We start from the raw sequence: 24,775 nt of genomic DNA on the forward strand, positions 1-24,775 counted from the left end.
AAGAATAACTAATGCAGAGAGACACAATGAAAAGCTTTTTAAAAGGTGAAATTCTCAGAAAACTGAAGCTATCAAATTTTTTGGTCTTTTCTGTGCATAGATAACCAAAGCCACTTGCTTTTAAAGAAAGAGCAAATTAATGACATTAATGCTTACTTAAAGCAGAAAAATGAATGGGATCTCTTTGAAAAAAGATATATTCACAGCTGTTACTTTCCATCTTCATTTAAAAACGCAATTGTTCATTATGTTTCTCAGGACTGTGACTTCATAGCCACACAGAACTCTAACATTTCTTTCATGCATTCAAATCTTCATGCTGAGAAAGAGACGTAATTTCCTCATCTCTCTCCACCTGAAAATTATCTTAATGTTGACCTTGAGTCTTCAGAAGTAGGAGCATCTTTCCTAGGAGTACTTACAAGTTCTCTAGACACCTCCAGCTCTGACGTTCTGATTCCGTTATTCCATTCTACTGCTGCAGAGAGGCCAAAGTCTGTGCTGGCGGGGAAGGGTGGAAGTGGCTGAGGAACGAGCAAAACAGACTACTGAGCTAGGAGTCAGAGGAGTTTTGCTCCTGGTCTTCAGGAACTAGCTTGATAACCTTAAACCGATTAATTTACCACTTTACGCTGGTTTTCTTATCTATAAAGTATGCATTTTCACACACACACACACACACACACACACAAATGTAAGGTCCCTTCTAGCTCCAAATATTTAATGAATCTGGCGCAGTTTATCCCTGTTTTGTCATGGTCTTGTGTTGGCAGCCTTTTGGGGTGTGGGGGGAGAGGGAGCAGGATGTGCATGTATTTATTACTCTAGTACATTGTCTAACACCTGTCTCTCCTCAGTCCCTACAAGAATAGTCAACAGTCATTAATTCCATGTGTATTAAGAGCTAACCAGGTACCAGGCACTGGCTACACACTAGAATTCAGGTACTAGGCAGCCTGGAGCCTTAAAAGCACCTCTATTAACAGAGGACGGACTTTAACAACACATCGCACCAGCAGAAGTTTTGCCTAGCGACAAGAGGGTCAACATGGTGAGAGTCACGTAGACAGTTTGCCTAAACTGAGCTCCCCAAGCTTGTGAGGTACTGCAGTAGATTTTTTTCCAGACTAGATTTGAGAACTATCTTTTCTTTGTTTCTCCAGAAAACTCATGATTGAGATACTCACTTTTTTTTTTTTTTTTTTTTTTTTTTAATTTTTTATTGGATTATAGGTTTTGGGGTACATGAGCAGAGCATGCAAGACAGTTGCGTAGGTACACACATGGCAGTGTGCTTTGCTTTTCTTCTCCCCTTCACCCACATTTGGCATTTCTCCCCAGGCTATCCCTCCCCACCTCCCCCTCCCACTGGCCCTCCCCTTTTCCCGATACTCACTTTTTTAATCCAAACTAAAAGCTGATTTACATAATTTTTAACTAAAAAATAAAATGATCTCAACACCTTTGTTTGGATAACTATAGGTGACTTTCACAAACAGACCTATGTCATGCTTGGTTGAGGATTCTAACTCACTTCACTTTCAGTAGGTGCTTCCTGGAAGTCAGTAACCAAGCTTGGTCTCCATACCAGGCCCAAAATGCCTCCATGTGACTTCACGCCTGAAAAATACCAGGTAAGATTCAGAGCTTTAGGAAAACCCGAAGAGGTGGTTTCTCTGGGGAGGTCTCAATTGATTATTTCCTTAAAAATGACACAAAAATAGCCCTGCCTGCCACTAAACTATCTCATTCCAGATATTGTACCCTTTAAGTCATTGGAAGCATCTGAAACCCTCTTACTCCCTTAATGCTAGTAGATGAAATGGTGTCCATGTCTGAAAGATAGAGACAGAGACAGAGGCAAAGAAAGAGGGTACAAGAAGCAGTCTATACATGGTAATTAATATATGTGTTGCAGGAAATACACATACACACCACAAATGTGATGGCATACGTTGGCTTTAAAATAAATGCTACTCCTGTTTTTTGTTTTTTTTTTTGAGACGGAGTTTCGCTCTTGTTACCCAGGCTGGAGTGCAATGGCGCGATCTCGGCTCACCGCAACCTCCGCCTCCTGGGTTCAGCCAATTCTCCTGCCTTAGCCTCCTGAGTAGCTGGGATTACAGGCATGTGCCACCATGCCCAACTAATTTTTTGTATTTTTAGTAGAGACGGGGTTTCACTATGTTGACCAGGATGGTCTCAATCTCTTGACCTTGTGATCCACCCACCTCGGCCTCCCAAAGTGCTGGGATTACAGACGTGAGCCACCGCACCCGGCCCGCTGCTCCTGTTTTAATTGACTTATGTGGCCATCTGACCTTCCTGAGTCCTTCAGCAAAAATTATGAAGTTGTATTTTTTTCCTCAGGCTAACAAAGATTGAGCTGGCATTTTCTCTCTCCCTTTCTCTCTTTCTCTTTTCTTGTTTCTCTCTTTCTCTGTGTCTCTCTCGTGTACGTGTGCGCGCATGCACACACACACACACACAGCAATATCTTTATTCTACATGATACTTAGAGGTTAGAAATTGTACTAAAATCAACAGGTACTCGTGAGGGCTCCACAAAGAAGACAAATATAGGAGAAATATTCTATAATTAAAATTACAAACACGACCAGCACTTCATTGCACTTTTATGTTTTAAAAAACTACCACAACAATGACTTATTAGTTCACACTGATTGCTTGCTTATTATTTCAGACATTTACTTCCAAAGTCCATTTTTTTTCATAGTTAAAATCAACTCAAAGCCAAGGCTTTTCATTGATAGGTAGACATTCCAGCCCTTTTCTCCATATTTGACCTAGAAAGAGATTGAAAGGCTACAAATAATAATTCACCTACTGAAAAGAAAAGGCTTTAATTTCTTGTGAGGACTGTATTGGGAATGTCCATCCACTTTTGAGCCTCTACAGGCCAGCAGCCCTCTGCTCTGTCCACTAGAGAGACAGAGCACTGTTATTCGTAGATTGACTGCTGTTGATCTTGTAAGAAGCGTGTGGGTTTAAATCTTGTTTATCTACAGTCCCTTGGCTACAACCGTGTCCTGGAAATCCACAAGAAACATCTTTCTCCTGTGGTGACGGCATTTTTCCAGAAACCCCTGCTGCTCCACCAGGGGCACATGGAGTGGCTCTTTGATGCTGAGGGAAACAGATATCTGGATTTCTTTTCCGGGATTGTTACTGTCAGTGTTGGCCACTGCCACCCGTGAGTATCCTTGAACTCTGGGGATTTCTTTTCCAAAAGAATGCATGGAAAATAATTATGCTTGTGACTGTGAACTCTTGATTTGCTTATCTTGTTTTAAAAAAAATACCTATTACAGATTGCGGCTGACATACTCCCTGCTATTTCCTGAGTACAAAACCTTGACATTCTACTTTTCCTTTTCTTAACAATGCAAGATTTTGTTACTCTCATGACACATGTAGTGTGGCATGTACCATGTGACTGGAGTCTTGCTGTGTGTGTTTCTCATTAGCAACAGCCTTCCAAAGAGAGGGGCGCATTTAGGGAAAGGAAGGGAAGGGAAAGACAGGCGGCTGTCAGAGAAACACAGGACAGCCTTGTCAGGTGAGGGTTGATGAGAGATGAGAAATAGGTTCTAGCCTGGGGATCTTCTTCACGGCCTCTGAGAGATGAAAGAGGAAAAGAAGAATGATAAAAGACAGATGCAATGCTAGCTGAAAATGTATCTGGAAATGTATGGATCAATTAGTCTAGAGATTGCAGTGTTGCCTGTCCACTCGCCCACACAAATACCCTTGGAACATTCTTGGTCTCCATGAAGCCCTCTCATTTCATGTCTGTACTCTTTCTTTTAATAATCTGACCAATGAAACTCACACTAAGTTAGGGGAAAGCAATAAAGAAGCAAGTCTAAAATAAACTGAATAGGTCTGGGCCCTTCTGTCAAAGCAGGAGGCAAAGAGTCCCCCCTCGAGCAGCTGACAGGAGGTAAGGAAGGGGTGTGCCTCAGGGGCCCAGCCCTCATCTTTTCCTCCCTTTGATTTCTCCTACCCTCTTCCATCGTCAGGAGGCCATAGTCTCATGCAGAGTCCCAGGAAATATCCAAAATAAATTTCAGATGCAATTTAAAACACAGGATAAACATACATGAAAGAAGCAGAGAAAATGGAGTAGAAAATGAGTTCAAACATTCTTGTTGAATCTTCCCAATAACATGGACAGTGTCCCCTGGTAATGGGAAGCCATCTTCCCTTCCCCTCCTGTTTTTGGTAAACAGTGTTTTTGTCAAGTGTCTCTTCTTTTCAAGAGTTTACTGATACTTCACAATTGTCTAAAATGAGTTTCATGGATCACTGATCATAAGAGTTTCCATGGAAAAAGGTCCTACGAGAAAATTGATTTGGAAAACACTTTAAACTCTATCTCCCTTCTGAAGAGAAACAGTGTACTTTAGTCTATTATAGGTACTAAAATGTCCTGTAATAAAGAAATCTGTATGATCTGGTATTTCTCAAAATATTTACCCACTAAATTGATTTTTTCTGATGTGAAAGATATTAACAACAAACAAAACTGGTATGTAACAAACTTTAGTAATTGATGTCCTTTACAGCAAGTTCAGACATCTTGGCTTGTGTTTTCAAAGCCAAGTCAGGTTCCACAAATCTATCATCCTTGGTCTCTATTATCTCTCAGTATGAACCTTCTAATCCTGTAAGGTTAGCCCAATCCTTCAAAGAATGTGACTTTATAGCTACAAAATGTTTATCCACACTAACCACTTTTCAGACTCAGATATTAGAATCTCCCTGCAGAAAAAATGTTAATCTTAGCTGGACATGATAGCATGCACCTATAATCCCAGCTACTCAGGAGGCTGAGATAGGAGGATCTTTTGAGCCCAGGAATTGGAGGCTGCAGTGCACTATGACTGTGCCTGTGAATAGCCACTACACTCCAGCATAGACAGCATAGTAAGAGCCCATTCCTTAAGAAAGAAAAGAAGGAAGGGAGAAAGGGAGGGAAGGAAGAACTATTGATCATGTGCTTGATGAATCTATTCTTCTTTAGAAAAATTAAGAACTCAGGCTTACAGCTAGTCGTCTCTTTTTCCAAACTGTTCAAAGGATGGTTAATGAGAAAGCATAGTTAGAAGAAATTCTAAGCCCAAACTTCCTCCTAAACAAGGCATTTCTTTTCTAAAATATCTTGTGATCACTGAGTCTCTCTTTGAACCCTGCTCTTGGTAAGGAATTCATTACCTCTTAAAGCAATACATCCCATTGCTGGACACCTTTAGTGGTTAAGGGAGTTTATTCTCATGTGTGGATAAAATCTTCCTCTTGAAACTCTTTGAGAAAAAACAGTATGTTTGGGTCCAATGGCCAGTACGTGCGCAGGAGGGACCTGGCACGCAGTGCAGGTAACTCTGCTCTATTGCTTATCCAGGAAGGTGAACGCAGTGGCACAAAAGCAGCTCGGCCGCCTGTGGCATACAAGTGCCATCTTCTTCCACGCTCCAATACATGAATATGCTGAGAAGCTTGCCGCGCTTCTTCCTGAGCCTCTTAAGGTACAATGCGTTTCCTGCAGGAGCTGAATTTTATGGGTAGAAAAGAAGGTACAATGCTCCCAGCTCAAAGGGACAGGGGTCTTTTGATGCTAGGGGAGCTGCCCTAGGAAGCAGGAAGACGAGCAGGGAATTTAGCCTTTGCATTGAACATCTGTAGTGGTGATCTGATAGCTATATCTGAGAGCAATCGGACAGAAGAAGGGAATGTATGAATTGCTGGTGAAACAAGCCAGTGTTCCCTTGTGTCACTTCTGAGCGTCTGCTTCTCTTTGCTTGCTCTCCTCACCATATCTTTGCAGAAATCACTTCCTGGGAGCCATGGGCCTTTTGATCTCATCTATGTCCTCGAGAGGTTTTTATCTCATTGCTCCTTAGCCTTTGTGCAAAGTTATTTGCATTTCTTTTACAAAAGTGAAACCATTTTTAATAAATGCCATTTGGTTCATTTAGTCCAAAATACACTTAGATATGTTTTTCTACATGAACTATTTTTCAGCATCTGAAATGACTGATATTTTAAACTGAACTGAGATGTTAAAATGTTGTCCAAGATTTCCATTTAGGCATTAAATGAGTTAATACGTATGAAGAATCTAGAACAGTGCTCAGACCCAGGTGTTAGCTATTATCATTTTACCTCGTTGTCCACATTACCTAGAATAGATGGAGAAACTTGGAAGAACTGCAACCTCAATTCAGCCCAGATGTTCATGGAAGAGCAGAAGCAGAGAAGTCAGCAGAGTCACAAACACATGACTTCAAGTCCCTGAGTCTAGAGGGCACAGCTTTTATTCTCCCTGTTCTTTCATCCAGGCTGAGCTGCATTTTTTGGTTTTTTATTTGTTTACTTGTTTTTTCTTTTTTTTTTTTTTTTTGAGACAGAGTTTCACTTTGTTGCCCAGGCTAGAGTGCAATGGTGCAATCTTGGCTCACTGCAGCTTCTGCCTCCACGGTTCAAGTGATTCTCCTGCCTCAGCCTCCTGAGTACCTGGGATTACAGGTGCCTGCCACCACACCTGGCTAATTTTCGTATTTTTAGTCGAGATGGGTTTCATCATATTGGTCAGGCTGGTCTCCAACTCCTGACCTCAAGCGATTTGCCCACCTTAGCCTCCCAAAATGCTAGGATTATAGGCTTGAGGCACCACACCCAGCTTATTTACTTGTTTTTTTTTTTTTTTTCAACATTTACACACAAAGCTCAGTCTGGCTGGGACAACCCCTGGAGTTTCAGGGTCCGGGGTCCTGTCTTTTCCAAGCCTTCAGAATCAGGTGAGTGGGTTAGGGTCAGGAGCCAAGAAACACAGTATTTGGATCTATCAGCTAGTCCCCAATATGTGCCCCTCAGGAAGTCGCCCCTCTTGGAATTTTGCAGAGCATCAAATAAAGCCAATGAAAGCCTGGAATGTACCACAGCTGAGACAATCTCAGCCATTTTTTTATGTCTAGCACTCAGCAGCTACACCAGGAAGGGCTATAGAATTCACAGTGTGGTTAAATGATGGAACTGCTAGGTAATCCGAGGTGGTCTGAAGGGAACTCTCCTTCATACTCAGAGGCTGCACACATGCCCTTCAGCAATTTTGAATAAATTAGGTAATAAGGAAGTAAATTATGAGGCCACATGTCTTCCTTTCTTCTCCAGGTCATTTTCTTGGTGAACAGTGGCTCAGAAGCCAATGATTTGGCCATGCTGATGGCCAGGGCACACTCAAACAACATAGAGATCATTTCCTTCAGGTAATCACAACTTGGATTAATCAACTTTGGTAACATTGACTTACCCCCTTCTAAATATGTATCTTTAAATTGTAGCATGGAGTGGGAGAGAGGTTTTCTCAGGGATATTTTTCTAATTGTAAGTTTTAAGGTAGGATCAGTCAATTGAATTTTATGACTGTGTAACTCCAAGTTAGCCTGATACAAGATAGGGGGTCCCACCTGGTAACAAACAGCTTGAAGTCCTCATTATGTCACAGATCCTCCTGTGGAATCAAAGAGAAACCCACATGATAGTTTTTTATCTTTGAAGATGTGGCAGGGACCACACCATATACCAAGCAGTAAATGACTATTCCCCACCCTAGAAGATCAAGGCTCTACCAAATGATACCAGGCACCTTTTAACTTCGGCTCGTGCTAAGGAGCTATCCACTTATTTCATAGTGCTACCTGAACCCGTTCTTCACCTTTTATTCTCCGTAAGCTCAGAGGATGTATATATAACCCTGTATGTTTCTGCTTCTTTCGGCGACTCTTACAACTGATCACTTAATAGATTAATTAATAAACCCTTCATGGCTGTATTAGCACTTAAAAATAATAGAAAACTAAGCATTTTGCTTACAGTTGCCTCCTTGGGTAATTGTATACAGCACATTTTAAACAGACTCCCATCAGGTTAATGTGAAAGATAGGGGTGACTTATGGCAAAAGTTAGTGGAATGAAGAAATAGTCGTATTTTTAACCCGTCTGGTCATCATTTCTGTGTGATTCAAAAGAAGATTTTATTTAATGCTTATGATAGCATATTCGATACTGCACATTCCATATCAAATGAACGTGCAGTTATTACAGGAATAAGGAAACATTTGCTATCAAAGAAATATGTCAATAAAGAATTGTGGCTGATGTATTTCCTAAATAACATTTCAGAATATGTCCTGGACATGTGTATGTCCATTAAAAGTAATGGCAGACACCGCAATTACTTTTGCACTGACCTAATGTAACCATTCTTTTGAATAGTCTTAGTAGACCTAAATCCTCGTTTAAAGGTCATTTTGATATAGGAAATTGTTAAAACTCATTTGAAGCTGACACTGTGTGACTAGGATTTGTTTCAAGAGAAACAAAACCTGTTTTGTTATGTTTTTGGGTTTTTTTTAGTTTCTTTTGTTTTTTGTTTTTTGAGACAGTTTTACTCTTGCTGCCCAGGCTGAAGTGCAATGGTGAAATCTCGGCTCACCACAACCTCCACCTCCCAGGTTCAAGTGAATCTCCTGCCTCAGCCCCCCACGTAGCTGGGGATTACAGGCATGCACCACCACACCCAGCTAATTTTGTATTTTTAGTAGAGACAGGTCAAGCTGGTCTCAAAACCCTGACCTCAGGTGATCTGCCTGCCTTGGCCTCCCAAAGTGCTAGGATTATAGGCATCAGCCACTGTGCCCAGCCAGTAACCAGTTTCTTATATGGAGAGCAAGGTGGTTTATAAGGTATGTAAGTCCCTAAAGATATTGAACAACAGGTATATCACAGGAAATGGTATTTGGCTTCCCAAGGTGACTACTTTGAAGACTGGTATTCATTGAACATATAATTTCTGGTATGTTGCTAAAACATAAGTCTCGTTACTATAGAGTCATAGGGTAGGGCAAGTCCTAAAATGGGAGTTCTTGGACAAATGGTCTCCAAAATTCCTTTCACAGTTTCAAATCTATGTTTTCTAACAATAGTTAGAAAAGACTATTAGGTACATTTACCTGACATAGGCTTAGATGCATTCTTAGAAATCAGAGGTGACTGTGAATGATGTTCTATTTCCTCTTCATAGCCTTCCTGGATTTTCTCTTTTGTCCTACTCAGTGGACCAGGAACTTGACCCCATCCTCCTGTTGTTTCTTCTCTGCAGAGGAGCCTACCACGGGTGCAGTCCTTACACACTTGGCTTGACAAACGTAGGCACCTACAAGATGGAACTCCCTGGTGGGATAGGTTGCCAACCAGTGAGTTTGGAGATTTTTCTCTTGTTTCTTTAAAGACTGCTGGGTGTGTGAAGCAGTTGATCAGGTTTTCCTGGTATAAGGATTAGAAACTAATATAAAGCTTGTCATTAATCAGGGACTCAATTTGACCTACTTGAATTGGAAACCACTTGGAAAAACCATTAGAAAGACCTTCTGAGTCTGAATAATAATTAATGATAGGGGCTTAAAATGTATTTTGCTTTTAAGTAAAATCAAGTCAGCTGCAAGGTTCTGAGAATCTTGATTACACAAAATTTCTATGCAGTCATCCCTACACTCACCTTCTGTTCTCACTGACTGTACCCGCTTTTCAGCATCAGAATCAGATACCTAATTATTCTTATTCTTTCAGATGCCCTTCCTCCCCAACCCTTGAGCAAGTTATTTCTAGGCTAAAATTGAAATCAATTTGCTTCGTAGAGTGCCCACGTAGCTGATTTCTAAGAAAAAATTATCTCTTCAACGTAGATCATTCAATTTTCACCTTAAGTGGGGGAAGAATGAGGGAGGAAAATTAAGAAGCCCACTTGTCTTGATGGTGGCCATATGCTACCCCAAATTGGCTGTCTTGTGTTCATGTCTTACCACACTCCTTCTTTTGTCATTTGCAGACAATGTGTCCAGACGTTTTTCGTGGCCCTTGGGGAGGAAGCCACTGTCGAGATTCTCCAGTGCAAACAATCAGGAAGTGCAGCTGTGCACCAGGTCTGGCTGGGCAGGGGAGGGGCTAGTGGAGGGTGAGAAGCAACGAAGGACTCAAATAAAGGCAGTCCTGTCCCTGAGGGAACAATTGAATTTGAAAAACCTGAAAAGGGAAAAGCCAGAGGAAGCAAAACTGGAAAGTAACCAAGTTACTCCTCATTGAATCAATGTTTATGCCTGTTATCACTTCACTCTCAGACCATCTGTCTGGCCATGTAGGAAAAGCAGCTCACGCTATCAGAGCTAAGTTTTAAAAAAATGACTATCACCTGGTACTTAATTCAAGGCTTTCTATTAGCTCTATTATAATAGCAATGACTCTAGTGTCAATTTTAAAAGAAAACAAGCTGGGCATGGTGGCATGCCTGTAGTCACAGCCACTGGGGAGGCTGTGGGAAGATCACTTGAGCTGAGGAAGTCCAGGCTGCAGTGAATCATGATTATGCCACTGCACTCCAGCCTGCATGAAAGAACACACACTGGCCAGGTGCAGTGGCTCACGCCTGTGATCCCAGCTTTGGGAGGTCAAGGCAGGCAGATCACCTGAGGTCAGGAGTTCAAAACCAGCCTGGCCAACATGGTGAAATCCTATCTCTACCAAAACTACAAAAATTAGCCAGACATGGTGGTGCGTACCTGTAATCCCAGTTACTCGGGAGGCTGAGGCTTAAGAATTGCTTGAACCTGAGAGGCAGAGGTTGCTGAGATAGTACCACTGCACTCCAGCCTGAGTGACAGAGCAACACTCCGTCTCAAAAACAAAACAAAACAAAAATAAAAAATCAAGATGGGTGAGGTTGTTTACCAATCCCAATGTCCCAATGGAAGGAGGGAAAACAATGGTTTTGAGAATCTCAAAACTTCAGTCAAAAAGTTCCCCAGGGACTGCCAGCCAAAATGAGAGCATCCGTCAAACACAAGACTGCCCTTTCTGTGGGCGGCTGACAAGCCTGGCAAAAGTTTTACAGGCTTTCTCACAAGGAGAACTTCCATTTATCAATCACGTTTTTATTTGCATCCTTTACCTATCCTAACAGGAGAGAGAGGAGGCAGGAAACATCATCTGTTCCTTGCTAATCAGCAAGCCCTGCCTCCGATTTGTCATCGCAACCTTGTGAATAGCTGTTCCTTAGTAGTTCTGAAGGAAATAACTAAAAGCTTCAGCACAGTGATTTTTAATGGAATAGTATGAATCACTGGATTGAGAGGAAAAATGCAAAACAGAGGTCTTAAAAAACAGCTCTGAAAGGAAGAAAATTCCCCATCATCTTAAAATTCAGATGAGATAATAGTAAAATGGAGGTACGAGAATGAAAGAATAAGTACTGGAACAAGGCAAGATGTCATGCTCACGGAATTGAAAACCAGAAGGAAGTGGAAAGCTGTAAACCAAACTCTCCACTTTAAAGATGAGGAGAGCAAGGTTCACATACAGGAGACTGGAGGGCTAAAATCTGACCCCAGGTCTTCTGACTCCAAAGCTAGTGCTCCCAATTCCCACAGCCATCCTCGTCCCCACCGAAGTAGCGTCAAGATAAACCCAAGCTGAAAAACCATTCCTGTTCCGCTGGCCAGGACTGAGGAGGTACATGAAGTCAGGACATGGATTCCACTCTCAGCCCCGGCATCATGGTTCAGCCATGTGCAAAAGCATCACCTTTTGCTTCAGTTTTCTCATTTGTAAAGCAGAGACAGCAATATCTGGCTGCTGCCAACACCATCACAGCACTTCATGAGATAAGGCACAGAGAGTTTTTGTAGAGAAAGACGGACAGACTATAGCAATGCCTGGTAAAGCCATATTTGAATATTGTATCTGTATGGCCTCAAGGACTAAAATCAGTTTGATGCACCTCCCAGACCTTGGTCTGGCTGCAAAACCACCAGCACAGAGCCTAGTAGACAGAGGCACTCGAGAGGTGGTCATTTCCTTCTTTTCCTACTATATATTCCTTTTTCCATATATAAGAGAGAAAGGCCCACTATAAAGCCTCCTAGAGGACTACTATAAGGCTTTCTTCTCTGCCTTCAGCCCATGTGACAATACTGGAAGTCCATGGTCATCTCTCTAGTGGCATCTAGAGGCTAAATGATAGTGACAGGCGTACATTTCTGCTCTGAAGTGTTGCCTTTGGCATATCTAAAGTCAGCTGTTTTCTTAATTCATATCTTCAAGGGACAAGACTATTTATGGAAACTTCAAACAAGATTGGAATGTAAAAGAAGGACCCTAGCCTCCTTCAGTGCCTTTAGGAGCTGGGAAGCATTTGGTCTTTGCTGTAAAACTGGAATATTTGTGTATGTTTACAAAAGCATCCAAGCATGTACAGTTCTTTGACTACAGATGTCACCTGTTCTCGATCCTCTTAACGTGTTGAAAGGAATACCTTAAGAGGAGTTGAGGCACCAAAGATGGTAGAGATTTTTCTCATCTCAGAAATAGGTCATCCCTCCCAACATAGGCAGGAGGCTATTTTGTGAGTCTAATCTAGATGATTATGTGGTAGACTTCTTTATCCTATTCCATCTACCTCCTGGGGCTTTTTCTTCCCAGGGGTTCATTCCAGGCCCCGAGTTTCAGATGTAACCCCTGATGAGACTCACTCCTCATCACCTACTGCCCCCCCCCCATGTCCCAAACCTGGTACTGATCATGTCATTCTTCTTCTTTTGGAAGGCAAGTTTTGTTTTTCTTAAAAATTGTAGTTCTTTCTTGGTTCCTCACTCAGCATAACTCTTTCTGTACCACTAGCTGGAATAAATTTTTCCTTTGCCATTCTGTTGTAGTGTCCAACAGAATATCCTCTTTTCACCCCTTGGGGTTTCATGAAGACACCAGTGCACCGATCCTCTCTGCAAGAGTTACAGCAATAAGCCAATGCAGCTAGTGTAAAATAAAGTAAAAAGCACATCACAGTCGGTGACTCTCTCTTTGTTGAGCATGTGGGCAGAGAGGGAAAAACGCATGAAAGGTCTAGCTAGCATAGGTTCAAGCAAAACCTTTGCTGTAGTTCTGGCCAAATTTAAGCTCTGCTCTTTGATTTCTCCAGTATAAATGGGCTTGTTAAATTTCCAAATCATGTCTCTTGAACATAGGTCAGATCCATGTTTTAGGGTCATCTGAAGTTGATTTCTCTTCCTTTCCTAATAAAAAGGGGAAATTTTGGAATTTTTGTTTCTAGAGGCACAGACTTTTCTACTATATTCTTCCCATCAAAACAACACAAGTGATGCCAAAAACATACTTTGAGGGTTTGATATACTTGTCATTACTCCCTTTCTCATACCCTCAACCACCAACCTCCAATTAACCAAAGATATCAGGTACCTCTGTCAATCGAAGTTTCCGAATATCACATGTAACCTAAAAATATGTTCGGGGCAAGCTAGTATTTCCCCACTTTTAATCTGAAAAGCTGAGGCATAAAATATACTTATGCTTTGGTTTTGATGGTGATTGCAGAAGGTTTCTATTCCTTCTGTTTAGCCCCCTGGAGATAGCACTGCATTGACACCTCTAAGCAAGCACTGGGATGGTGTGGGGTGACCCCTCTCCCAGACTGCTTTCTCTGTCTCTTGGGTTAGGGCTTTGCATCCCATCCACATCTTTCTCTGCACTCCTTCTGCCATCTATGGATATAAGTTTAAGTTCAGAGACTGCATGGTGCTGTTAGAACCAAATGACAGATGTGGATAAAAGTTTTGAAGGTTCAGTCATGTATGGATACAATTAATGTGGGACCTTTGTTATTCCAGAGTAGAGTTTCTCGTTTCTCTCTCTCTCTCTCTCTCTCTCCTCTCTCTCTCTCTCTCTCTCTCTCTCTCTCTCACACACACACACACACACACACCCCTTTCCTGCTTCCTTGGTGACTCCCACTTTCAATTTTGACACACAGATGGAAGTTTCTGGAGCTTGAGCAAGCCTGCTGGGCAATCTTCCCACTCTCCTCTCGTCCTCTCCCATCCATAGGATTTATGCCTATGTGTCTGTGCGGTGAGGCTCGCAGCTAGCGAAGCATGGCAGTTTCTAGTATTTTTAAGTGGGATGGGAAAGTAATATGGTTACTACTAAGACAACTGAGCTGGATGGACAGCTGGTACTGGTAACCTGATAGCCTGGGTTTTCTCCCGTGGAAAACAATTTTTAAAAATCCTGGATAAAATGAAATGCATTCCCTTTAAAGCATACAAGAAAGCATGAATTCTCAGAAACCCAAAGAGGTCATTAGGACACTGCAGCTAGCTTTGACCCTGAGAGCATTTGTGTAACCTGGTAACCTTAAGCTTCCACGTTGATGGCTCTGTGGAGTGCAGGGAAGAGATGACGAAGTGCAGGGAAGAGATGACGAAGTCCAGGGCCCAGCCGAAGTAAGGGATCTTATAGAAAACCCTCCCCTGCCACAAATCTGGAGCCCCCAATAGGCCACATCTTCATCCATGTGTCAACTAGAATTAAACACACCACCGAGAACAACTCGTCACAGGTTAAAGGGCCTGCAAGGATTCTGGTGCTGAATGGAAGTGAAGGGACTGGGAGGGACCACCACCGAAACTCTCACTGCAGGCTGGGCCTCCAAGGCTTTGCATATGAAGGCTCATTTTCTCAAGCTTATAATGTAAAGGAATCTTAGACTGGTAATGCCCCGCAAGCTTGGAAGCTGTAAACTCAAACAGGCTCTGGACGGATCTACCTCATTCTGGGCCTCAAAGAATTCTCACAAGTGAAACTCCAAAGAAAATAAACTGCTCCTTGTCAAAACTAAACATACAACACACAAAACCCCACTATCAAGAAAGAGATCTGCAAGGATTTCAAATAACAGAATTATCAGATTGACTATAACATGAATATATTTAATGCATTTCAAGAAAATCGAATATAAGCTTGAAAATATGTAAAAGGGATAGGGCACAGTGCAGAATGAGAGAGCAAATTTTAAAAACAAGTATATTTTCTAGTAATACAAAAGTCATTATTGAAATTTAAAACTCAGCAGCTGGGTTTGTCAGCAGTAAGATGCAGCCAAAAAGAGAATGAATGAACTAAAGACAGATCACTTGAACAAGGACACTTTACTGGTTTTCTCCATTACAAAGACCTTCAAAAAATAAAGAAAAAGAAGAAAGTTTTTCAAGCAAAATTGCTCAATGTCTCACTCCAGCCGTAATTTCTATTATTTGTTAGTATTTTCTTCTTAATGCATTAAACATTTACTGAGCACCTACAGTGTACCAAACAGCTTGCTTGGCCACAGAGATTTTAGAAATGAACAAGGCATATTTCCTGTTCACAAAAACCTCCTGATCAATGGGGGAAAGACCTGTTAAAAGCAAACACAGGACCAAGTGCCAAGGGCTGCGATGGATGGAAGTCACCTGGCTCTCAAGCATTTCTCTTTAGACTGAATTTTAATTGTTCTGCAGACTTATTTACTAACTCTAAAGACAAAGACACTTTGTAGCTTTAAAATTGCACATCAGATTAAATGGCAATGAAAGGTAAATAGAGTTATTTTCAAATAGATGAAATCACTCCAATTTCATTTGAGTTAGATCCACCCATTTGAGAGGATGGGCAGCCTTAGGTGAAACAGCTGTCTATACCAGCTCAATGACACTTTGGGACGTTTCTTTCCCAGATGGAAGGAATTGAAGTGGTTTGTTTATGCCTTTATGGCTGTCCTAATCTCCCTCCTTGAACCAAAGTAGAAGTCGTTCAGACAGAATATTCCCCCTTCAGAAATGCACATCCTCACCCCCTAGTTTCCCATATTCTGAAGTCCGTGACTGACTTACACTGCCTGGTTTTTTTTCCTGTTTTTCTCCATGCTTCTAGATATCAGGCTCATATTTTCAAATGCTGTTGTTTGTTCTGTTGGTTTTTTGCAGACTGCTGCCAAGCTAAAGATCTGTATATTGAGCAATTCAAAGATATGCTGAATACATCTGTGGCCAAGTCAATTGCTGGATTTTTTGCAGAACCTATTCAAGTGGGTATATGAACCTTAGACACTAATGGAGCTAAATCTGCAATTATCAGAAAGTTTTAACTCATACATTCTAGAGAATTCCAAATGAATTAAGTGCTCACTGTGTTTCTCTCTCAATTCATTCTCTTGGTCTCCTTGCAAAAAAGAAGACACTGACTTTCAAATGACCTTTCAAAAACCTTCTCCTCCATTCCCACCAGACAGATGAAACTACTGAACTCCTAAAATTCTTAAGAAGGGAAAACCCTGGCTATTTTTAACTGCTTAATAACATCCACACTGTCCGAAGAACTCTTTCTTTAATCTCATCAAGTTCCTTTATTCTGTTTTCTAATCTCAGAAAATAATAAATGTTTGCATTTTTTCTGGAAGTTATGGTATAGAGCAGTAACTCCTCTTTTCACCCATAGTGGACACTGCTCTGTATTGGAAACAATACAGAGTATTGTTAATCAGTCTGTAGTGTTATTATCATGATAATGATGATGATGATCTAACTTTTTTATATACTTTTAAAAAAACTGATGCTGTTATTATAGGTCTACTTAGTCTGGTCTTTTGCAGGGTGTGAATGGAGTTGTCCAGTACCCAAAGGGGTTTCTAAAGGAAGCCTTCGAGCTGGTGCGGGCAAGGGGAGGCGTGTGCATTGCCGATGAAGTAAGTGGCATGTAAGGGTGCCTTTAAGTGTAGTGGGAACAGGCAAGGCACAGACAGAAACCTCCTAAACTTCCTCTGTGTTCCAGGCAGAAAGCCTCTGCTCTGTGGATTCCAAAGTGTGCCTACAAACGAATGAAACTTTTGCTAGCGGGCTGGTTGGTTTGCTAGTACATTCACTGATCAGTTTAGCAAGTACCACAGAACTTAAATATCCAAACTGACATCTATCAAATAAGTTGCTAACAGGCCTATGTGATGTTATTATACCGTGACTCAATATATTTTTTAATTCCTTTCTAGGAATTCTTTCAGGGGCTGACAAACCACATAGGAAATTTAATCTCATAACAAAGTTTTTTGTTATTGTTTCTACTTGTTTGGTTTTCTTGAGACAATGTCTCACTTTGCCATCCAGGCTGGAGTGCAGTGCTACAATCTTGGCTCACTGCAGCCTCCTGCCTCAGCCTCCGAAGTAGCTGGAACTACAGGCATGCGCCACCTCGCCCAGCTAATTTTTGTATTTGTAATAGAAACAGGGTTTCACCATGTTAGCCAGGCTGATCTTGAACTCCTGACCTCAAGTGATCTGCCCATCTTGGCCTCCCAAAGTGCTGAGATTACAGGTGTGAGCCACCATGCCCGGTCCAGTAGCCATGTTTTTAATCTTTGTTTTTGCCAAAATAGTATCTATCAACCTGGCAGCATATACCTTTCTGACAAAACTTGCCTGGAAATAATGTTTTTAAAATAATAATAGTAATCGAGCCTCTAAATTAGAAGAGTGCCACCACTGCAGATACTGCATTTGAAAATAGTTACCAAAAACTTGTGAAATAGATTGAATTAAAGCAACGTTGGTGGAATAAGCACACTGCCTCCAAGGGCATTACTTTAATAGGAATAAAATTCATTGGCTATGTGAGCGCTAGCCTGTGTGTTTTCAAAAGGGATTAATTTACTTATAACTACACCTCTTATTAGAGTGTATTGGAGAAAGCAGTCCTCTGTCTACTGAGAATAGCTATGGAAATTAAAAGACCAGAGGATGATCACTAGGGTCACTGAAGTCCAGGCTCACTGCTGGGTGGCCTATCATGGTTGGACTAACAGGTGGTTAGACCAAGGACAGGTGGTGAACCTGTAAGTATTATTGACACCCATTTCAGTCCAGCCATCATTGCTGGAATACATTTCCTCAACTGAAAATTCCCTACAGCTAGGCCGGGCATGGTGGCTGACACCTGTAATCCCAGCTCTTTGGAAAGCTGAGGCGGGTGGATCACTTGAGGTGAGGAGTTGGAAACCAGCTCAGCCAACACAATGAAACCCCATCTCTACTAAGAATACAAAAATTAGCTGGATGTGGTAGTGCATGCCTGTAACCCTGGCCACTCAGGAGGCTGAAACAGGAGAATGCTTGACTGGTGGGGGCAGGGGGTGAGGCGGAGGTTGCAACGAGCCAAGATCATGCCATTGCACTCCAGACTGGGCAACAGAACAATACCCCACCTAAAAAAAATTCAATAAATATTCCCTACAGTTGACACTGAGCTGCCCTATCAGCAGAAATGTTGCAATTTCCACCTGTGCAGCCTGGTCTCTGTTATGCCCAGGCACACTAGATGTCCCTGGTATGCCACAGGCAACTTGAGCCAGCTTGCTCCTGCTGTGCCCATCCTCCTTCCTCCAACCTGCCTGCAAACCAATCAAAGTCCTGGCTGGAGAATGTTAATCTGCTATTTTAAAAAGAAGAGTATATCCAGTCAGTTTAAAATTAGCTTCATCACTAAAAGGATAAACTTTGGCCTCCAAATCGGGACATAGTGAAGCTGTCACAGTCAGACTAATTAAAGAGAAGGTAGGCTGAATTCAAAGAAAATATGAATTTCAGAATTTTCTGTCTTGTGGCTTTGTGATTTTCAAAAATGTAATTGAAAACTGTCTAACACAGGGTATCCTTAAGAAGGACCATCCCAATGACTAGGTAAAGATAAGGATAGCTGGAACTTTCCAAGTACCTACTATGTGTCAGGCACTGTTCATAATATTTTGCCTGTATTAATTCAGTCCACACCTATCAATAGTTCTATAGTATGCCCCATTGCTATTATTCCCATGTATTAGTCCTTTCTTATGCCACTGATAAAGATATACCCAAGATTGGGTAATTTATAAAGAAAAAGAGGTTTGAAGGACATAGCTCCATGTGGTTGGGGAGGCCTAACAATCGTGGTGGGAGTAGAAAGGCACATCTTACATGGCAGCAGACAAGAGTGAATGAGAGCCAAGCAAAAAGGGGGTCCCCTGATAAAACCATCAGATCTCATGAGACTTCTTCATCACCACAAGAACAGTATGGGGGAAACTGCCCCCATAATTCAATTACCTCCCACCAGGTCCCTCCTGCAACACATGGGAATTATGGGAGCTACAATTAATGATGAGATTTGGGTGGGACACAGCTAAACCATATCATCTCATTTTAAATATAAGTGAATTTAGGTCCAAAGTGGTTAAATAACCTGTCAAGCTTATGCCATTGGTAGGAACAGAGCCAAGACTCAGACTCAGGCTCCCAAAACCACTAGCCAGTGTATCAAGCTGCCCCTCCAAAATGACAGAGCATGGTATAGAAATTCAAATCATGACAGAAAGGGAAGGAACAGAGGATGGAAAACCCTGAGTGCAGAGGGCCAGGTCTGTCGAGGAGCAGTCTTGCACAAGACTTAAACCAGTCTTTAAACCTCTTTTTCTTTATAAATTACCCAGTCTCGGGTATATCTTTATCAGCAGCATGAGAAAGGACTAACATATGGGAATAATAGCAATGGGGCATACTATAGAATTGTTGACTGAATTAATACAGGCAAAGTGTTATGAACAGTGCCTGACACATAATTAACGATCAGTGGCATTCTTTTATTTAAAATGTGGAATCTGGATTAAAGGTAGAAAACTGGCAGCCTCTGGGCCCATATTGGCATAGACTGACTTTGAGTTTGAAACTGACTGCTTTAGGCAGGGTGTGCACACCCAGAGTCCCCCACTGCTTGCTGTTGTGACCCAGCCTGCTTCTCTCCCTAATGTATGCTCCTTATCTTCAAAGACATTTGAGTTTATGGACCTTAGAACGATCCATCTCTGTACTACTGTGAGATTCTATGAAACTGATACTTCCTCAGTGACTAAGATACTTCCTTGGTGACTAAACATGGTTTCTTGTTCTACATAATTCCATGCATTTGTAACTGAGTCCAAAGCTTGTACCACTTGCTGCAAGACAGTCAGTAAGTCAAATGATACGGTATTGGGGCAAGGAAGACCACTTTGTTTTGGGGAGCTGGCAAACCAAGAAGATGCCGACTTGTGTCCTAAAGAACCACCTTAAGCAAATGTAGGTTCCTTTTATGTTAAGAGAAAGGGGAAGAGGAAGGAGGTTGAAGTCGATAGGTGACTGATGACCACAGACATTTGGGCCACAGCAAGGGTAAACGTCTTTGTCCTTGGTCAGGTCACAATACTGTTATAATTTTATTTTTTTTGAGACAGAGTTTTACTCTTGTACCCCAGGCTGGAGTGCAATGGCGAAACCTCGGCTCACTGCAACCTCCACCTCCTAGTTTTAAGTGATTCTCCTGCCTCTGCCTCCCAAGTACCTGGGATAACAAGTGCACATCACCACCCCTGGCTAACTTCGCATTTTTAGTAGAGATAGGGTTCACCATGTTGGTCAGGCTGGTCTTGAACTCCCAACCTCAAGTGATCCTCCAGCCTTGGCCTCCCAAAGTGCTGAGATTACAGGCGTGAGCCACGAGACCCAGCCTATAAATTTTTAATGTAACATTGTTACTTGTATGTACCCCCTTCTTATCTCCTTAGGGATTCTTTTTAAAGCATCCTTGCTTTAAAGTTAAACTATAAACTAAATTCCTCCCATAGTTTGGTTAGCCTATATGCAGAGATAAACAAAAGCAGTTAACCTAAAAGACATCATCACAGGGGAAGGGTGAGAGCAAGCTGGTTAGGAGCAAAACGGATTTAGTCATGCTGGGCCCCCTTTCCACTGTTACACATTGTCCAAGCAATCTGATTTTTCACCATTTATGCCATTTATGTATGGTATTTAGATGGAGTGAAAAAGAAAGATAGGCAGGAAGACAGAATGGATGGATTTTCCATGAGCAGCTTTTATAGTATCTCATTTGGGGAAATCAGTCCGCTGCCCAGAGGCTCATAAGGAGGAAGGAGGCAGCTCAGGTCTGACTGATTCCCAGGTCAAGCTCTTCAACGTTGGTCACTATCATCTACTTCGAACCCCCAGAATCTGTCTTTGCTGCAGCAGCCTAGAGAAAGGAATCTGAGAAGGAAGCTCACTCTTTTTTTGTTTGTTTTGTTTTGAAACGGAGTCTCACTCTGTCTCCCAGGCTGGAGGGTAGTAGCACGATCTTGGGTCACTGCAACCTCCTCCTCCCAGGTTCAAGTAATTCTCCTGCCTCAGCCTCCCCAGTAGCTAGAATTACAGGTGCCCACGACCATGCCCACTAATTTTTGTATTTTAGTAGAGATGAGGTTTCCTCATGTTGGCCAGGCTGGTCTCAAACTCCTGACCTCAGATAATCCACCCACCTCAGCCTCCCAAAGTGCTAAGATTACAGGCATGAGCCACCGTGCCAGGCCTGGAAGCTCCCTCTTTTAAGTGATGTTAGAATCAGCTTCAAGTGCCCACATCTCTAACCCCCTTTCTGCATTGTGTATATGTGTGGAGAGAGACAGACAGGGAGACTAAGAGCCAGGAAGAGACGAAGGAGCTTTCATCAGAAAGGCTCTGGCAGAAATGTACATGGAGATGTTTGTGTGTGGCTTTATTTAATCAGGCACTTCTGCCACCCTGTCATTCATTCCGAAAGTGCTTACTAAATGTCTACTTTGTATCAGGCACTGTACTAGGTGTTGTGGATGGAGAATGGAAGAAGACACAGTCCCTGCCATTGGATATGTCCACTGGTGATAATAGTCCTCTTTGAAAGTCTGATGGCAGCATGCCCAGAGTACCTTGAGAGGGAGTCTAAGGCTCAGGAGAACCTTCAGAAGCCAAGTGATGGCAAAGTTTGTTTTGACACACAGAAGTCAGTGAGATGAAGAAGTAGTAAGAGGGTCTCCTAGAAAGAGCGAACAGCATACACAAAAAAACTAAGGTCAACTTTTAGTCCAAACAACAATTTCTAGATTAGAGAAGTTCAACCCTGAGTTAACTGGCTCCACTCGGTCCTCCTCATGACACAGTTCTCAGGAAGGGGAAGGCATCGCTGGGAAGAGGGTGACCAGGTTCGCTGGGCTGGAGCAAGTGCCCCAGCTCCACTTAACTGACAGTAACTGCTGCTTCATCTATCCTGGGGCAGACCCAGCTTCTCTACATTTCTACCCTGCTTTCTGACACACAGGAGATGCTCATCAAAGATTGTTAATCATAATGATGCCTTTCATATTGTTTGTATGACCCTCACAGAGCTCGTGACATATTGTCATATTTCTACTTGATGGATGAGTTAACAGAGGTTCCAAGGACTTAAGAAACATACCCAGAATTGCACAAAGCTAGAAAATGACTCTTGATGCCTAACAGTTCAGGCACACATTAAGTGCTTCGTCCATGATACTACAGGATGCTGATGATAATGGCTGATGATGGCCGTAATGAGAAGGAGGAGAATGAGGAGGAAAGGGAAGAGAACAGAAAAGAAAACAGCATTTCTTGAAGGCTTTCCAGAGGTTTTGAATTTGTTTTCCCAGGTGCAGACAGGATTTGGAAGGCTGGGCTCTCACTTCTGGGGCTTCCAAACCCACGATGTCCTGCCTGACATTGTCACGATGGCTAAAGGGATTGGGAATGGCTTTCCCATGGCAGCAGTCGTAACCACTCCAGGTAGGACCCACAGGCAGTTTGTGTCTGCTTCTGGGCCTCGTACATTGGGCTATAGTATAAAACACAGGTGTTGGAACCTGTATGGATTGGAAATGCGCGATGCATTTCCCAAGCAAACGAAAGAGAGAAACTGTCTGCCTGACCGTGAAACAGATGGAAGAAAGCCAGCCCCCCACCTTTTTTTTTTTTTTTTTTTGGAGACAGAGTTTTGCTCTGTCACCCAGGCTGGAGTGCAATGGTATGATCTTGGCTCACTGAAACCTTTGCTTCCCGGGTTCAGGCAATTCTCCTGCGTCAGCCTCCTGAGTAGCTGGGATTACAGGTGTGCACCACCGTGCCCAGCTAATTTTTGTATTTTTAGTAGAGACGGGGTTTCACCATGTTGGCCAGGCTGGTCTCAAACTTCTAACCTCAGGTAATCCGCCCACGTTGGCCTACCAGAGTACAGGCGTGAGCCCCTGTGCCCCAATCCGCAGGCCAGCACTTTCTGATTTTGCTGTAGGAAAAACTAACTCTCCCATGCCTACAATGAAATGCAGGGTTCCACCACACTATCAAGGTATATTGAAGAGGGAGAGTGGGGTGGAAAAAGGAAAGGTGTCTCTTCCTTTTCTTATAAGAAAACCAGTCCATTGGGATTAGCTAGAACCCAACCCTCATGAACTTATTTAACCTAATTACCTATTTAAAGGCACTATCTCCAAATATTCAGGGTTAAGGCTTCAACCATATAAATTTTGAGGAGATACAATTCAGTCCCTAACACCTAGTATCAGGTGAATGAGGAGACACAATTCAGTCCCTAACACCTACTATCAGGTGAATGAGGAGACATAATTCAGTCCCTAACACCTACTATCAGGTGAATGAGGAGATACAATTCAGTCCCTAACACCTACTATCAGGTGAATAAGGAGATACAATTCAGTCCCTAACACCTAGTATCAGGTGAATGAGGAGACACAATTCAGTCCCTAACACCTACTATCAGGTGAATGAGGAGATACAATTCAGTCCCTAACACCTAGTATCAGGTGAATGAGGAGACACAATTCAGTCCCTACCACCTAGTATCAGGTGAATGAGGAGACACAATTCAGTCCTTAACACCTACTATCAGGTGAATGAGGAGATACAATTCAGTCCCTAACACCTAGTATCAGGTGAATGAGGAGATACAATTCAGTCCCTACCACCTAGTATCAGGTGAATGAGGAGACACAATTCAGTCCCTAACACCTACTATCAGGTGAATGAGGAGATACAATTCAGTCCCTAACACCTAGTATCAGGTGAATGAAGGATGAATTAGATAGGATGCCCTTTACAACACGAAGTAACTGTAATCCAAATGGCAGGATGAGAGATGGCGCACAGGAATGTGTCCTCTTTCCACACCTTCTATTTTCTCCCTCTAGAGATTGCGAAATCCTTGGCAAAACGCCTGCAGCACTTCAACACCTTTGGAGGAAACCCGTTGGCCTGTGCGGTTGGATCTGCTGTGCTTGAGGTTGGTTCCAGCTGCCACATTAACCTCACTCATTTCACAAATGACTGAGCAGAACCCTATCATGCTGCATTATTGAAGGGGAGAGTTAATTCACAGTTTATCCATTAAAGTTAGATTTCCATTTAAGAGGCCTTCTCCCTTTTTAAAGATCTACTTTGGGTGCTTGAAGTATTGAATAAGAAATAATATAGTCCCAGCTACTCGGCAGGGTGAGGCATAGTCCCAGCTACTCTCAGGCTGGAGATCGCTTGAACCTAGAAGGCAGAGGTTGCAGTGAGCTGAGATCATGCCACTGCACTCCAGCCTGGGCAACAGAGCGAGACTCTGTCTCAAAAAAAAAAAAAAAAAACAGAAAGAAAGAAAAAGAAATAATATATACTAAACCTCACATACATGGGAAACATAAGAATTTTCCTAGCCAACTGGTTGCACTGAAATTTCTTCATTATCTGGGTAGTGATTTACAGATGCTAACTGCTATTCTTGTAATTAGTTTCATGTTGGCCTTGTCTTGTGTATTTTTTCTTCCTTCCTATTGTTGACTATTAGAAATTGAATAACTACGGAGACACTGAGTTCTCCAAGCTACGGCAAGATAATTCAGCTGTTCAACCCTACATCATTGATTTAGCCTGGGATCTCGTCTGTTAAAAAAGATTTTTTTTATTATTCTTGCTAACATGCCTAATAT

The 24,775-nt window shown here is 42.3% G+C and overlaps 1 protein-coding gene across 7 annotated transcripts in view; it reads left to right on the forward strand.

Annotated features, from left to right (window-relative positions):
* AGXT2 (alanine--glyoxylate aminotransferase 2) overlaps nucleotides 1-24,775 on the forward strand; it is a 45,548-nt gene that overhangs the window by 6,527 nt on the left and 14,246 nt on the right. For 2 of the 7 annotated variants that reach the window (XM_035291694.3, XM_035291696.3), the window contains exons 2-11: nucleotides 1,546-1,634; nucleotides 3,030-3,214; nucleotides 5,426-5,549; nucleotides 7,195-7,289; nucleotides 9,107-9,278; nucleotides 9,911-10,004; nucleotides 15,894-15,994; nucleotides 16,559-16,651; nucleotides 22,442-22,574; nucleotides 23,993-24,084. In XM_035291694.3, the coding sequence (XP_035147585.1) occupies nucleotides 1,546-1,634; nucleotides 3,030-3,214; nucleotides 5,426-5,549; nucleotides 7,195-7,289; nucleotides 9,107-9,278; nucleotides 9,911-10,004; nucleotides 15,894-15,994; nucleotides 16,559-16,651; nucleotides 22,442-22,574; nucleotides 23,993-24,084 (1,178 nt within the window). The remainder of the gene's footprint in view (nucleotides 1-1,545; nucleotides 1,635-3,029; nucleotides 3,215-5,425; nucleotides 5,550-7,194; nucleotides 7,290-9,106; nucleotides 9,279-9,910; nucleotides 10,005-15,893; nucleotides 15,995-16,558; nucleotides 16,652-22,441; nucleotides 22,575-23,992; nucleotides 24,085-24,775) is intronic. The other 5 variants (XM_002745068.7, XM_078365611.1, XM_078365610.1 and 2 more) reach the window with 3 other exon arrangements.

The sequence above is a fragment of the Callithrix jacchus genome, chromosome 2 (genome assembly GCF_049354715.1).
Source record: "Callithrix jacchus isolate 240 chromosome 2, calJac240_pri, whole genome shotgun sequence".
Lineage (NCBI taxonomy): Eukaryota > Metazoa > Chordata > Mammalia > Primates > Cebidae > Callithrix > Callithrix jacchus.